Source organism: Antechinus flavipes, chromosome 1, assembly GCF_016432865.1.
Source record: "Antechinus flavipes isolate AdamAnt ecotype Samford, QLD, Australia chromosome 1, AdamAnt_v2, whole genome shotgun sequence".
Classification (NCBI taxonomy): Eukaryota; Metazoa; Chordata; class Mammalia; order Dasyuromorphia; family Dasyuridae; genus Antechinus; species Antechinus flavipes.
The window spans coordinates 110,064,809-110,082,527 of NC_067398.1; the positions used below are offsets into that span (position 1 = coordinate 110,064,809).

The 17,719-nt window shown below is 36.2% G+C and overlaps 1 protein-coding gene across 1 annotated transcript; it reads left to right on the top strand.

The window, feature by feature from the left end:
- Window positions 1-947: 947 nt before the first annotated feature.
- Window positions 948-9,262, top strand: LOC127555455 (prorelaxin H2-like). Its single transcript, XM_051987754.1, has 2 exons — window positions 948-1,439; window positions 8,667-9,262. The coding sequence occupies exons 1-2, from the start codon at window positions 1,217-1,219 to the stop codon at window positions 8,945-8,947; spliced, it is 504 nt and encodes a 167-aa protein (XP_051843714.1). The 5' UTR covers window positions 948-1,216; the 3' UTR covers window positions 8,948-9,262.
- The last annotated feature ends 8,457 nt before the right edge of the window (window positions 9,263-17,719 follow it).

Genomic DNA, 17,719 nt, shown 5'->3' on the forward strand with positions numbered 1-17,719 from the left:
AAGGAGCAAGTAAGAAAGAAAGAAGAAAGAAGGAACAAGAAAGAAAGAAAGAAAAAGAGAGGAAGGAAGGAAGGAAGGAAAAGACGAAAAGAAAAAGATGAGTAGTGAAAGGAAAAGAAGAAGCAATCATTTTTCTGCATTCATCCTCAGACTTCACTAGTCACTTCCCTTGCCATTCTTCCAAAGAAAAGTCACTGAGCCTCCCAAAACAAGTCATTTTGTTATATTCTGGAGTCCGGGGACTTCGATCTGAAGGCTGCCTCTGGCGGCTTCATTTTCCCCCTCTGTAAAAATGAGGGGGATAAACTGGATAATATTGAACTTGTCTTCTAGTTCTAGACCATGTGCGAATGTGTGTATGAGAGAGAAAAAGAGAGAGAGACAGAGAGAGACAGAAAGAGAGAGAGACAGAGACACACACCCCCCCACACACACACAGAAACACACACACAGAGAGAGAGAGAGAGAGAGAGAGAGAGAGAGAGAGAGAGAGAGAGACAGACAGAGAGAGACACAGAGAGAGAGACAAAGACAGAGAGACACAGAAAGAGAGAGACAGAGAGACAGCGAGAGAGAGACAACGAGAGAGAGAGAGAGAGAGACAGCGAGAGACAGACAGACAGACAGACAGCAAGAGAGAGAGAGAGAGAGAGAGAGAGAGAGAGAGAGAGAGAGAGAAGAGAAGAGAAGAGAAGAGAAGAGAAGAGAAGAGAAGAGAAGAGAAGAGAAGAGAAGAGAAGAGAAGAGAAGAGAAGAGAAGAGAAGAGAAGAGGAAGAGAGAGAGAGAGAGAGAGAGAGAGAGAGAGAGAGAGAGAGAGAGAGAGAGAGAGAGGAGAATCCACCAAGAGAAAGAAGAAATGTCAAGAACTGGGAACTTAGAAAGATCTGGGCTGAGGAGGGGAGGGCTGGGGACTAGGGGTGTGGGCTGAAGGGAGGAGGGGAGGGGAGGGGAGGGGACGAAGAGACACAATTGGGGAGGGGGCGGGAAGAGAAGAATCTGTTGCTTCTAAAGTTGAGTAGGAGTGAGCAGGCTATAAAAGTAGAAGACCGCTCGGAGCAGAGAGAAGGTAGCTACAGGTGGCCTGTGAAAGCGGACGGACACACGGCCAGAGAGCAGCTCTTTCAGAAGCTCAGGAGACCGCAGAAGCAAGCGAGAGGAAGTGAACTGCCCAAGCAGCGGGACACAGCTGGAAGCGTGCCATCGGCCAGCACAGAGATGCTACTACGTCTGATCTTTTCCCACCTGTTAGGAGCCTGGCTGCTTCTGAGTTTCTTTCCCCGAGAACTCAGAGCCCAGGAAAAGAAAGACATCCAGCTGAAGCTGTGCGGTCGCGACTTTATCCGGGCGGTGATCTTCATCTGCGGATCGTCCCGCTGGAGGAGGGTTTCCATGGTACAGGAGGAGGAGCCGAAGCAGCTGTTTGACTCCCAGAGCAACGGTGAGTACCCGGACCTGAGATGCGAGGGCTTAGAGCTGGAAGGGGTTTTAGAGAGAGTTATCCCTATTCTCCTCTTTTACCCACCTTCCATTTTAAGGAGATCATAGATGAAGAGCTGGAATTGACTTTAGAAGCAATTCAGTCCAGCTCCCTCATTTTACAGATGAGGAAACTAAGGCCCAGGAAGTCTAAGTGAAAGATAGAAAGTGTTCAGAAATGGGATTTGAACCCAGGTCCCCTGAGTTGCAGGACTCGAGGGAAAGCCGAAATGACTTCTTTAGGCTATCCCCTTACTTTTTCTTCACGTAGGTCTGTAGGAAATACTGTGTTAGCAGGACTCTGGAGTAGTGTTACCGTTGACACCCCACCTCTAAATCCTTTCTCTAATTCACAGAGTGGGAAAGAGTCCCTTCCCTAGTTTCCTTCGTCTCATACTGCTTATGTGACCACGCAAAGATATTAACAGAATCTTCACTGGAGGATGAGAAACAGCTTGGAAGAGGCTATCCCTCTTCTCTCATTTGAACATTGCTCTTCAATTCATTCAAAGCTGTTTGACTAAAATCTGTGTTTGATTTTAGAATAAAACTCTAGACTAGAGTCATACATATAGAGCTAAAACGAAGTGTGAGGTCATTTAGTCCAGAATTCTTAACCTTTTTGTTTGTCTTGGAAAGCTTTGTCTATCTGGTGAACTCAATGCCCTCCTTTTCAGACTAATGGTTTTAAACATTAATGCATAGGATTACAAAGGAAACAATTACATAGGTATATAATAAATATATATTATATGTATGTGTTGTATTTCTTTTTTCTTTCTTTCTGTCTCTATTCCCTCTCTGTCTCTCTGCCAGAGACCATGTCCTTGAACACTGCCAGAGACCATGTCCTAGTTGTCCTGTCCGGCAGGACATCAACAGTGGGTCATCGAGTGGAGCCGGGCCGAGGGGGAGCAAAGGCTCTGTAAGACAACAGTCTGTAAAGCACACGGCTTGGGAACAGGATCGGAGAGACAGAGAGGCAACTCGAGATTTAAGATGGTGAATGTCTCTGTTTAATGAATGAAGAGGGTTTAATTAAATATGATTTCTGAGTGGGGGGTTACAATGAGAAGAATGTCGGACCATAGGTGTGGCAGAAATCCTAGAGTATACTGTTATCTAGATCTTGGGCGGAGATGACCGATTTCTTGGGACACACATTATCTAATCTTCATAACCCGAGACATGTCCTTGAAGACTGCCAGAGACCATGTCCTTGGAGGCAGGAGACAAAGAGTTAAGAAGATTAGCAAATACCCTAAATTCCTGAAGATTAGATAATGTGTGTCCCAAGAAATCGGTCATCTCCGCCCAAGATCTAGATAACAGTATACTCTAGGATTTCTGCCACACCTATGGTCCAACATTCTTCTCATTGTAACCCCCCACTCAGAAATCATATTTAATTAAACCCTCTTCATTCATTAAACAGAGACATTCACCATCTTAAATCTCGAGTTGCCTCTCTGTCTCTCCGATCCTGTTCCCAAGCCGTGTGCTTTACAGACTGTTGTCTTACAGAGCCTTTGCTCCCCCTCGGCCCCGGCTCCACTCGATGACCCACTGTTGATGTCCTGCCGGACAGGACATCTCTCTCTCACTCTCTCCTCTCCTTTCTCTTTCTCTGTCTCTCAGTGTGTCTTCTTCAGTCTTTCTGTGTTTTCTTCAGCCTCCAATTCTGTTGCTGTCTCTCTTCCCAGTCCCATACCCCTCTGTCCCTCCCTCTCTCCGCCCTACCGTTCCTGGGATGTCAGAAGTTGGGAACTGGAAGGACAAATCCGATAAAAAACACTACAATGGGATCCTTATACCTGTGCTTAATCCTTGCTATCCCTTTCTAAACACAGGAAGAGCTGGAGTTTGAAGAATGTCTAGGTCTTTTTATGGGAAGAGCCTTGTTTAGAGAGGATGAGACTTAAAAATTCAGATATGCTTGTAAAAAGTTTTTCTGCCTCCATTTACCTGTCTTATCATGACCCCCTTTTCACAGTGTAAGAGGGAGGAGACATAAACACAAACACAAAAACAAAAACAAAAACCTAACAACTTTGGAGATGAATGAAAAGTCCAAGCAACAATTTCTGTATAATTAATAATTAGTTTATTAATTATATCAGTTGATAATCAATAAATTGATGGTCAGTGATTTTTCTCAGTAGTCAAAGACATCTAATGGAGATACTAAATGTCTGCTTTTAGAAAATGAGATGCCCCTGACAGGTGAAAATCAATGCTGATTGATGAACAATTAATGAGGAGAGAGACTCTGAAATGAGGAGGTAGACTGAAAGCTCTCAGCTCCTCTTTTGATAATGTGGTTTGACCATGAGACTCAGCCACCTCCAGCAATCTAAACAAAGAAATCAGTCTCTACAGAGACTACTGTGGTTGGTTTTCTCCTTCCTAAATTCGGTCACCATAACCTCCAATAGGGAAGGATTTTTTACCTTCTAAAGAGTTCTCAGAGAATTTGGGCAATCTCATGTATCAACAATGTTCTTGAGAGGCTGATTGATTTACTGGGGCTAGTCTGTATATGAAGAAATAGAGAGAGAAAGAAAAATTTCTCTCACTTTTGTCATTTTGAAATTATCTCATTTGATCCTCACAATAATCCTGAGAAGTAGATGGTATGCCTATTTTCCAGATTAAAAAAACTGAATGACCTTCCAGTCAGTGTTTGAGGCAGAATTTGAACTCAGGTCATCTTAACTCCAAGTCTAGCACTTTATCCATAAGAGCTACCTAGCTGCTCTTATGATTCCTGTCCTAAGATACTTGAAGAATCTACCAGCTTTTAAAGATAATTATCATTCCTTAAATTCTGAAGAAAACTATTTAGTTACATAAAAACAGGAAAAAGAGGGAACCTGGAATCAAAGTTCTGTTAGCTTTACTTCCATATGCAATTGATCTGAATCATAAAAATACATTTTTTAATGCTTATAGGACACTGTAGTTAGAAAGAGGCAATATATATACTGGACAAACACTTCTAAGTACATGGAAAGAAAAGTAACAAAGAAAGAACAATTATTTCATTGAAGTTCATTTTTTTTTCAAAACTGAAGAAGATATAATTTGAAGTTTTAGGTTTTATTCAGGATTTGATTCTTCATTTTTTTATTTATTGAAGTGGTTATTAAATTTTAATAAAAACTAAAGAGAGAAAAAGTATGCTGAAATATGAGTGAGGGCCAGCAGCTAGCCTGGGAGAAGTAGGTTAGAAATTTAAGGCAAATTTCTTGGAGGTGTACGGAGAGTAGGATCTCTATTAGGACAGACTGTACTCAGATAACTACACAAAACTATTCACATCCAAACTACTTGCAAATAAGGCTTATGCCCTAAGCTAAAAGTTTAGCAATAAAAATAAAACAAGCAAACAAAACAAAGCTGGAATTAGATGCTCAATATACCTAAACTTCTTACCTGTACAGGCAAGGAATAGGAGAGATCCCTCCAACTATTAAAAAAAAAGGCAAAGATCTCAAGGCATGAGTAATAAAAGTAGAATTCTTACAAAGCTATTGCAGTAGACATTTGAGGGACATCCTTCTTTGTTGCTAACTCCGCACAGGGTACAAAAAATTCCTAGCTGTATTATTGAATTAAAGCCTGGTTTATATTTTACCTCCTCTGTGAAGCCTTCCTAGCCTCAACCCTAAACGATTCTTCTTTTCTCTTACCTCCTATCACACTTTCTTTTATACTTATTATTTGATAATTAGCATGTGCTACCTATATTGCTATTTCTTTGCTCACTGTCTTCCCTTTCTCCTGAGTTGGATTGTGAAATAGTCGAAGGCAAGGATAAGTCTTATACTTCCTCCTATTCCTAACATAATCTTTTGAACACAGTAGATAGTCAATTAATATTTCTTTTTAAATGGCATGTGTTGATTAACATTCATTCTCCATAGTTCTTTTTTCTATCCAAAGTTTTTTGGGATTCCCTTGGATCAATTTATCAATGGTGCTTATGATGTTAATAGAATGTAGGCATTCCAAAGTTTGGCCTTTAATTTTATTGATTAATCAATTAATCAATATGTCAGTATTTATTAAGTACTTACTCTAGTCTAGGCACTGTGCTAAGGACTAAGGATACAAAGAATTGTAATCCCAGCCCATAAGAGGCATATATTCTAATAAGAGGGACAAGTGACTTTAAAACAGAGTAATTGAATATTGAAGGAAGAAATGAGTATATTAAATATAATTATGTAAATATGTAATATAAGTGTACAAGGAATGGGGGAAGATAAAGTGTGGGTGCAATTTATTCACTCTACATTGGTCCCTTTTAAGAGGCAGAGGCTGGTTGGTTGGTTGCCGTCCGTTCTCCCCCAAACGACATCACTATATTAAATAGAGTTACAGTGTGTCCGACTGTAGCTGATCAGACGAATATGAGCTTGGGATGCTCTGCCACAGGTCGGACGTAAATAGTCCATGTGAACATGGGGGGTTATTTCTCTAACTTTGAGCATCTAATTCAGTCATAGAGCACAGCACTTTCTCTGATGAGGTCACGCCATGCTGGGCGGTCCTGGGCCAGTGTCTCCCATGTCATGCGATCAGTTCTAAAGTTTTTAAGTTACTGAAGATGTAATATCAGCCGAGGCCAGCAGATGGCACTCAAAGCTTGAGTACGTCCCCGCAGTCTTTTGCAAGACCATAAGCAAGTCCTTTTGCAAGAGCATGGATGGCCCCTGATAGAATCTCACAATTTCCACTTTTTCGTGGTAGTGCCATGGCCAGGTTTCTCCCTTGTTTAAGGGACTGAATACATGCCACGTGCGCAACTTGTGTCTCGTTGGGATTCGAATCTTCCCAATGTTTAAGTCCATAGACTCATAGATAGCAACTATCTAGGTCAATTAAAAATGAAAGAGAAAAAAAAGGTAACCATAATTAGCTGTTACAGTAGGATTTTAAACTCGAAACAAGAATAGATAGATTCAACAGAGTGTCTCTAATTCAAACTAAAAGCCCAATCTGAATTAGTAAAATGTCTTAATTACAAAGCATCACAAATAAAATTAAAGAATAAACTACTCTAATGAAGTGTTGCCTAGAAAAGGGCCTTAGGGGCTAACTTTAATAACTAGATAAAAATGTTTGTAATTAGCATAACTTTTAAAGTGTTTAAAACAGTTTTTCTTGGGGAGTTTATATGCATTAATATTATTATTTGCTGGGTGGAGAAACTATTTTTAAAGAGAATACAGAGTTGCAAATGGGCATTTGGGTGACACAGAGGAATGCTGAACCTGGAGTCAGGAAGAGTCATCTTCCCGAGTTCAAATCTAACATCAAAAGAGTGAAAGATGGTTATGTTTCATCTTTGTTAGATGGGAATCAGAGATAATGAGCTAAAGCTACAGCACGACAGATTTATGTTAGATTTAAGGAAGAATTTTATGATAATATAAGTTGAGCATTGAAATAGATTAATGAAAAAAGCTGTGAAATCTTTTTTTTAATAGGGCTAATAAAAATCAGGATAGATTCACATTTATCAAGGATGATTTAAGAAAGGGCTTTTAAAAACTTTTTCTAATTGTGACTCTTTTTTGCCAAAGAAACTTTTTTTCAATGTTGGGAATATAAGTATGTAAAATAAGTATACTAAACACTTAGAATAAATCATAATTTCATGACCCCCCCCCTCCCTTCATTCAATTATGCAGCCCACATGGAGTCAGATGCTTTGAAGGTTTAAGATGTGGGGCAGCAAACTAAGGCATTTTTCTGTCAACCCTAGAATCCCCTACTCTTCTATGTCTGACCAGTAACCCCTATGGATTTTGGTTGGAGAAGAAGAAAGTGGTCATAAAGGACAGCCCAGGAACCCAGTCATAAAATTCCTTAGAAACTAGACCAGCCACCATGCTGTGTGGGATGGGTGCTTCAGTCTCTCCTCTGTGAAGCAAACAGCCTTCTAAGTCCACAAAATATTTACTATTCTCAAAGTAATGGGGATACTTTGCAAAATCAATCCCACTTCTCAAGGACCTCACAGTTTAATGAACAACAAGCCCAAGGTAGAATATAATTTATGAAGATTAAACTGGAATAAAATGTGAGGCCTTTGAGGACAGAGACTACTACTTAGAGATTTCTGTCTTTCACAGAATGTAATATAATGCCTAAATCAGAGACTAAACAGTAATCCATAGTGCCCTCACAAGGACACTTGGATATTTTAAACTCTCATTCTGACTACTCAATAAGCAGATTGTTAGACATTCCTTTTGGACTACAAGGGTCATGAAAAAATTCTTGAGACATTAAGTATATCTCTAACAGAGAAAGTGTAAGACCTGTTGGCTTAGACAATAGGAAATGTCCAACAAATGTTTGCCAGATGACTGAATTGAATAAATATCAAAATTTATAACCCATTCCAAAAATATTAAGGATGTGGGGACCAATATTCCACATTATCTTCACAATCAATATTCTCCATCAACATGGATAATGGAATAATTTACAAATTCCTAGTATGTACTTTGTGTTATTATTTCTCCTAAAAAAAAAAAAAAAAGATCAATTTTGTACAGACTGTTCCTGACTTATACAAAACACTCAGTTAAAAGATCAAATGACATGTAGCAAGAAGGCACTGGAGAATTAAGGGAGAGATAGAAAGAGAAGGAAAAGGAAATTAATTGTACCAAGAGTACAATTATTTGCAGTACCTTAATAAAATGAGACAAAATGTTACTCATCTTTTTTACTGTTTCATTATCCTGGCTAACAAATATGCTTTCTTTCCCCTGCCCCTATTCCATTCCACATGAGTTTTTAAAACTTTGATTGATTTGCTGTTTTTTGTTTTTGTTTTTTACTAGTGTTTGACTCTGTCATTTGGGATTTTCTTGGCAGAGACACTGGAGTGGTTTGCTATTTACTTCTCCAGTTCATTTTACAGATGAGGAAACTGAGGCAACTAGGATTAAGTGACTTGCCTAGGATCACATAAAATAGTTAGAGTCTGAGGCCAGGTTTGAATTCATAATGATGAGTCCTTCTGGTTCCAAGTCCAACACTCTGTGCACTGCACCAACTGCCCTTTGACTGATTTAGATTGGTATAAAAGTATGTCCTGCTGCATGACATTTCTCCTTCTAACCTAAAAGAATCTTTCTCATTCTTTATCCTTCTCACTTGGATACAGAGTTCATTCATGGTCGGAAAGAGGGGCTGATTCCTCAGTTGAACCGACAGGATCGCACTGAAGACTTGATCCCCAATATGGAGAAATTCCTGATAGGCTTTGATGAATTCAAGGAAGCTATTGAGAAAAGAAAAAATGAAATCAAAACCACCACTCCTCTGAAACAATATGAGTTGATGTGGGGCTCACATTCTCGGAAGAAGAGAGATGAAACCAGTGGACTAGCATATAAGTGTTGTCATATGACTTGTACCAAAAAGGAAATTGCTAATTTCTGCTGAGAGGAAGACAACTGAATGTCTCTACTTTAGATATGTATTCTCAATGCCAAGTACACTAATACTCTAAGGAGGCACAACATGTTGGATTAACATGAAAAATCACTTTAATTACTTCGTCTTTTTTTCTTTTTCCTATGATCTGCAAGAATATAGCAGTTTGTGAGTGACGCTCTTTTTTTTGTTGTTAATCTCTTAAAATAAATGATTTCTAAACTTCTAAACTCTTCTACTACTACCAGAGCGACATGAATTGCCTTTTCATTTTATTACTATCATTTTATTGTAGTAAATAAATTATTCATCACTTCAACCAAAGTTTGTAAACTCATTCTACATAAAACCTAATCTCATGCCACATACTGATAATAGTTTTTAATGCCATAATCCTCTTAGGTCATGTCTAGATAGAAAAAGTGAACTTAAGATTTTTGTCAGTCAATTCAGTGTTTTTGACTGCTGTAATTAAATATTTCTGGGGAGTCCATGTGATGGGTTATGGAGATGATTCAGTTTAAACACTAGATAGCCCCACATATGAATTCAGTTTCTCAGGGAACAGTCTCATGTTTCAAATATATTAAGAACTTTTGTCAATCTATAAGAATATGAATCATTCTCCAGTTGATAAATGGTCAAAGGATATTAATAGGAAGTTTTCCAAAGAAGAAATTAAAAAATATATAGTCATGTGAGAAAATGCTCTAAATCATTAATTGGGAAAATGCAAATTAAAACAACCTTGAGATATTTTCAGGATAGAACTAGAAGTAAAGGATGGTAGTTTCAAAAAAGCAAATTTCTATTTAGTGTAGGAGAAAACTTCCTAACAATTAGAGCTGTCCAAATGTAGACTGGGAAGCTTTGGGAGATGTGATTCCTTGTGTCAGAAGTCTACAGATAAAAACTGAATGACCATTTGTCTGTCACCTATATTTCAAAGGGAAGAGAAAACCAAGGCAACTGGCTATTGAGGTACCTTCCAAGTCTAGGATTCTATGAATTATACAGTTCTTTCTCTTTATAGGAAAACCCAACCCAACAACAACAACAAAAAGATAATTATTACATAACTAGGAAATGATTCCTTGCTTTTCAAACCAATTGTGCAAAATTGGTTTAAATAGAAAATTACTTCTCATACTGAAAGATTATTTGATTTATAGAAATATGATTTACAACCAAATTTTCAGGAAAACATTAATTGGGTGGAATGAATTTTTTTTTTTTTTTAACAAGCCTATGATTTCTTTTGTGTGGAGGATAGTTACTAAGAGTTACTCCTTCTACTCTGATCGGTACCTTCTCTGCAACTTATAGTCTTAAGGAGTTGCTCACATACAGAGGGGTTAAAAAACATGTCTATGTATGAAACAAGACTCTCACTCCCAGACTTCCTGACTCTAAAACTATATGTCTATCACACTGTGTTAATTTCTAATTATCCTATAGAATAAGAAAACTTTCATAGAATTGTACACCCAGAGGTGATTTCAGGGATCAGCCAGCCCAGTTCATACCTTGGCAAGAATTCTCCCCACAATCATCTGCAAATATTCATGTAATCATACAACTTTTGCTTAAGAATGTCTAGTCACAATCGGAACAGAAGTAAGTGCAAGGGATAATGCTGTAAAAAATTACCCTGGTATGGCAATAAAAAGTTATTAAAAAAAAGAAATTATGCACAGAGTCATTAAGCTATCTATAGATATTGACTCAGCAATGCCACTACTTTGTCTATTAACAAAGATGATTAGAGAAAAAGGAAAAGAATCTATATGTTCTAAAACATTTATAGCAGCTCTTATTGTGGTGCCAAAAAACTAGAAATTGCAGGAATGCATAATTGTGAGTGCTTGAATGAGTTGTTGTATATGACTGTGATGGAATATTACAGAGCTGTAAGAAGTGACTTTAGAAAAGCACAGAAAGACTTGCATAAAATAATGAAATGAGAATTGAATCAAATAACAGGCCATTGTATACAACAACCCTAATATTATTTTTTAAATGACCAAAAAGAAAAAAGAAAAAAGAAATACAACTGAATCTATGCTTTTGTTTTGACTTTTTGACAACTGGACTATAACCCTGAGAAAATGGGTCTTTAAATAGACAATTAGAGAAGAGGAAAATATGTTACATTATTTTAAAAACAACTACCATTAAATGTTGAGGTTTAAAACAGAAAAGGTCAAACTATTGTTAAGTAGCATATCCATTGTTTTGTTCCTGATAGTTTGCATTCATATATACAACAGAGATGACAGTAAATGCCAACAAGCTTGCTGAAAATAAACTTATAAAAGATTTTTTAAAAAAAGTCTAGTCACAAGCAATCCACAGTCTTGAAAGGCAGCAACTTATTTCATTTTTGTGCAGCTTTTAAGAAAATTTTCCTTAAACCTAGCTGAATTTGGTATTTTTACAATTTACATCCAATCCTAGTTTTGTTCTCTGGAGTCAAGCAGATTTAACCCTTCATACAAGAGGAGGAAAATTTTGAAATCTGACATTGATAGTGTAGTTCAGTTTTGTTAATCACCTGAAAAAGTCAGCTCCATATCCTTCTCAGTTCTCCTTCTTAGATATCAATTAATCAACAAACATGTATTAAGTACCTAGTATATTCCAGACATTATATGATATTATCATTCTCCAAAAGCAGTTGTGCAATTTAAAATCTTAGAGAGTCACGTGGATATGCTAAGGATATTACCCAGGGTCACAGTACAAGGCCAGTTCTACCCACTACTATTATTACTGCCTCCATAAGAAGGTCCTTAACAAATATTCATAAGGTTGAATTGGAATTAAGTGACTAAATGTCGTATTAAAATTTTATATCCCAACAAAGACCTAAGGGCATACTATAAATTGGTAAGAGACTGGATTAGGACAAGGCCTTTGTGCCTTTGACCAAAGTTTAAAAATTGTAACTCCCTCCTCTCCTTCCCCCTCCCCACCCCAGCCTCCAGCAACATTAACTCATTTGCTCCAGTGACCACCTAAACAAATGACTTTAATACAAGTAAAAAAATCTTTCAATGGCAATAAAAACTTAATTTCTTTTGTTGGTAATAGGAGGGTCATTCTCTCAAGCAGAGGGATAAATCCAGAAACAATGTACAGAATTGTTAAATAACATGGAGATCCCTAAAGTGAAGGTTCAAGAATTTTAAACTTTTAGTCTTCTTGGATGTTAAATTGAATTAGCTTATTGTTTTGTTTTTCAATCTAAAAGGAGAATACATAAAGAAGCCAAGTTGACCAACTATAAGATCTTAGAGGTAGAATGGTGTATTGGACCATATTTTTCGAGTTAATAAAAGGGAATCCCTTACTCTCTTGATTACCCATCATTCTCATGTGGACCAATATTATCATTTAAAATTTGTTTGTTTCACCTATAAAATGAGAACACTCTCATTAAGTGCCTATTATATATAGAAGCATAAGTAGTGTAGTGGAAGGAGTCAATCTTTCAGTATGACCCAGGGCAAGAGATTTCATGTGACTTGACTGAGATATATTCTTTGCAGTTTACAAACTCTCACAGTTGTTGATATCTTATTGTGATTGATTTTGCTTATAGAAATCCTTTGTGAATTCTAAAATGATTGATAAAAGACAACTTCCTTAACCCAGGACTAGGACTTGGCAAGTTATATCTTAAACAGAATATTTATTATCTCTAATCTTTCCATCTCCTAAATTGTCTTTTCTTCCCTTCCACTTGTCCCACATAAATATAATCAAGAAAAGTAAATATAAAAATACATATTTCAACTTGTATCCTGTTTTTGTCACTTATCAGGAGGTGAACAGCATGCTTCATCAAGAGTTCTACAGAACTGAGGTTGGTCATTGTATTGATTAGAATTCTTAAGACTTTCAAAGTTTTTGTTTTCATAATATTATAGTGTAAATTATTCTCCTAGTTCTGCTCACTTTTTTCTGCATCAGTTTATACTAGTGATTAACATGTTTCTTGAAACTCTCCCCCTTACTATTTCTTACAGCACAATGGTATCCCATCACATTTATTTACCATAACTTCTTCACTCATTTTCCAATTCATAGGTATTCTCTCAGTTTCTAGTTTTTTGCTACTGTTAAAGAGCTGCTATAAATATTTTTGTGCAAATGAGTCCTTTCTTTCTTCTTTTTTTTGGGGGTCTCTTTATGATATCTTTTATACCTAATTAATTCTCAGATTACATTCTTTCCAGTTTTCTCAATGTTTTAAAAAAATCAAATAGTCCTTATTTGAAGGGAGGGGGACAGATCCAAACATTAGATATATTGTCAGATACAAGTGATGTATTGATTAATTTTGCTAAATTTCTTCCCCCTTTCATTATTATTTAAATGGGATAGCTTACTAAGTGAATGAATGGGGAGTGACAGTGAAGTCAAAAAACAAAGTGAAGATAGCAATAAAAAATTTAAAAGTCAAAAAGGAAAAATATCATCAAATTTTAATACCTTTATTTTTACAGGTGAGGAAATTGAAATCTGGAGTTATAACTTGCCCAAGATCTTGCAGATAAGCTGGAAATCAAATACAGCTCAAATTACAATTTCCATGCTCTTTTCACAATCTAATGCTCCCTTTAGGAAACAATTTTTAAAATCTTAAATGATTTTTTAAAATATATGCTAACAATATGACCAAGTTACAGAGTTGAGTTTTTTCTCCTTGACTTACCACCATCTCTTACCCCATAGTTAATGAGAAAGATGATGGAAAAATAAAACTTATCCTTATAATATTATATTAGTCTCTATGTTCCCTTTTCTTGTAAGAAAACTTCTAGAGAAGTGGTGTTCCACTGGAAAGCAGTAATGGGATCATGGGATTTAGGGGTGAAAGTGACCTTAGAATTCAATTCACCCAATCCCCTTCTTCTACAGATGAAGAAAAAGAAGCTCAGATAGGAGTTGAGATTTTCATTGTCAGTGAACTTGAAATTGAACCCAAGTATTCAGAATCTGAAGGATGAAGATTTTGTTCCCACTATATGAGTGGGGAACTATGTTGTATTGCCATGAGAAGACCCGCTTAATTCTAATGCCTTCTGACTTTTATTTCCAATTTATCTAGTGTGTAGCTTATTTGTACACAATTGTTTGTATGTTGTTTCCCTCATTAGATTGTGAGCTCCTGGAGAACAAGAACAATCTTTTGCCTCTATCTAAATCTGCCAGAACTTAGCACAATATCTGAAACATAGTAGGCACTTAATAAATATTTATTGAATAATTGACTGAGATAGAGTCAAAAGCAGTAATAATAAAGCATATATTCATGTAGCATTTGAAGGTTTGCAAACTGGTTTTTACACATTGTCTAACTTGATCTTCATAACAATGTGGGAGATAGGTGCTATTATTATAGCTGCAGACCCCAGCAGTTAGGAGGGTGGTTGTAGATGTCTCACTCCCTATCATTGAGAATAGATACACATATCCAAGACCAGAGGGATAAGTATACTAGAAACAGAGTGGTTTTCACCAATGACCTTACAATGTCTCCTAATCCCTGCAAGACATTTGGTTTTACAAGACAATGAAAGTTAGCTATAGAAAAGTCAATTTTTTGGTTTTTCCCATAGCTAATTTTAATTTGTTTATAAAGTCAAATGTCTTGCTGGGATTAGGAGGTTATACAGGATTACTAAAAGGTTCTCATTCCACTGTCAAGAGTTTATGGTCTCTCTGAATTGAGAAACTTTTTTTTTTTTAAACAACTAATATTTTCCCCCCTATTACATGCAAAAACAATTTTTAACATTCATTTTTTAAAGTTTTGAGTACCAAATTTTTCTTCCTCCATCCTTTTCCCCATTGAGAAGGCAAGAAATTTGATATAGGTTATACATATGCAGTCATGCAAAACATATTTCCATGTTAGTCGTGTTGTGAAAGAAAACACGGACCCCCAAAAATATAAACAATAAAAATAGAGAAAGTAAAAAATGTTTTTTATCTGCATTCATAGTTCTTTCTTTGGGGATTTATAGCATTTTTGCATCATAAATCCTTCTGAGTTGTCTTCTATCATTGTTTTGCTGAGAATAGTTAATATCATCCACAGTTGATCACTGCACAATATGGCTGACTACCATGTAATCAGAGGGAATTTTGGTTTTAAAATCCAGTTCTCTTCTGATTCTGCTCACTTTACTTTGTATCAGTTCATGTAAGTCTTTCCTGGTTTTTCTGAGAGAATCTTGCTTGTCATTTCTTAGAACCTAATAATATTTCATCACAATCATATATCTCGACTTGTTCAGCCATTGATGGACATTCCTCCACTTTCCAATTCTTTGGAAAAGAAAGAAAAAAAAGAGCTGCTATAAATATTTTTGTATATACAGGTCCTTTTCCTTTTTGTTTTTATCTTTGGGATACAGATCTAGTAGCAGCATTGCTGGGTCAAAAGGTATGCATTGTTTCATACACCTTTGAACATGGTTCCAACATGCTCTTCAGAATTTTTGAATCAATTCACAACTTCACCAACAGTGCATTAGTGTTTCAGTTTTTCCACAGCCCCTACCACATTTGTCATTTTCCCTTTTTGGTCATCTTAGCCAATCTGATAGGTAAGAGGTACTACCTGTTCTAATTTGTACTTCTAAATCAATAGTGATTTAGAGACCAACTTCTTAAACTATGATTCTCAATCCCATACAAAGTCTCATCCCTGAACGTGAAATTATGATTTGTTTTCAGTAAATGTTTGATTTGTATACCTATTTGATCTATCTATATCTATCTATATATATATATATATATATATATATCCAGGTGATCCTAAATAAATATTTGTAAATAAAAATCCTAAATAAAAATTTCTCAAGTGAAAAGGGGTTGTGAATAGAAAAGTTTAAGAAGCCCTGATGAAGGACATTTTTCCATGAGGCTATAAATAGCTTTGATTACTTTGTTTGAACTGAGAAACTTTTAAAGGGCATTAGAAGAGATAGAGAAAGCTGACCTAAACTAGGATAAATGACTATGTGAGAGATGAGGAGACAAGAGAATCCTGCAACCCAGAGGCCATGGAGTTATAGTGGAAGAAATATAATATAGCACATTATTAATAAGGAATTCCAAAGGAAAAGTTGGGTAAAGGACTGTCAAAAAAGAAATGTATGTTTTAAAAAAGATGAATGGTGATCAAGTAGAGGATAATAGACAGCCTCCATCCTTCTTTAGGAATGAAAATAACTCAAGAAAGGCCTTTATGACATTGACTAGATACCTGTGAGGAATGTATACAAGGACATGACCAAAGTCAATAGTATAGGCAGAAGGATCAAGCTGATCTGCAATACTGAAGGAAAAAAACATCACAATTCTTATTCATTTTGAGGAAATTTTTCTTGTCTTTGGTCAATATTCCTTTAATGAAAATCCAGTTTCTTTGGAGGCTTTCTGGGAGTATTGCTTCTTACCAATCTTGAAATGAACACTCAAGGGCCTGAGTACTATCCCAACTTCTCTCATCTATCTTCCTAGTAAGAACTCCATTTAATTTTTTAAAAATCAAATTCTGTTTTAAAATTCATTCCAGCTCCAAGTTAGCACTAAACCATTTATTTCCTCACCATCCCTTTGACTCAAAGGTTATTAGAAGCTTTTGCCATCACCTTTCACATTTCTAATCCATTTCTTTGCAGATATGTCATGAGTCCACTTAATACTAACAAATAACTATTTTTCCTTTTCAGAGAGATAAGAACCCATTAGTTTTATCTCAATTTCTGCAACAGAAAAAGACTGAAAAACTATTAGTCACAGGCCTATCATTTTGCTATAGAATGCCACATAGATCATGAAAGATCAGAGAACTAGTTTACAGATGAATTAAAAGTTTAGAGAAAAGAGATTTGCTTAAAGTCACACAAGTATATTTAATAGAGCCTGACCCAGGGCCTCTGATTCTATAACCAATGTGATTTCCAGGATACTTTGTTATCTCTAATGGAAAGCTTTTACATCTTTACCCATTTCCTGAAGGAACTTCATGACACCGGGCTAGGAAAATGTGGCTACAATGCCCAAGTTGGAGTTAAGAAGAGCTGGTTTCAAATCTGAGTTCAGACACTTATTATCTGTGTGATTCTGGGCAATCCCTTAACCTCTGTTTGCCTCAATTTCCCTATTTGTAAAATGGGAATAATAATAGCATCTCCCTCCCAGAATTTTTAAGAGCTCAAATGAGATAACAATTATAAAGCACTTAGCACAGTGTCTGGAACTTAGCATGCATAATACAAATGTTAGCTATTGTCATTATCATTACCTTTATTTTTAATTTGTCCTTCAGCATCTGGCACTGTAGTTCAGAAAAATTATTTTTCCCAGATGGAGTATAATACCCACTTTTCTTTGTTGTTCTTCTAAGTTCTATTGCTATATTTTGTTTCCTCATTACACATATTTCCAAATTACCACCATCCCATGACAACTCTCTTGTAACAAAGGAATCTGATAAAGAAAAACAAACAATACAATGACTTCATCTGAAAATGCTAGCAATAGCCCATACTTGTAGTCTCATATGCATTTTTAAAAAGATTTTAAAAGGAGCATGAATCTCTCTTCTATTCCCTATCCCATTGAAATAAAAACGAAATTCCTTCTAATATGACATGCATAGTCAAGTAAAACTATCTTAATTCTGGAAAACAATTTGGAATTATACAGGGGGCAAAACTGTTTCATGTTGATGGTAGCAGCTGAGTTGAGTTTTGAAGA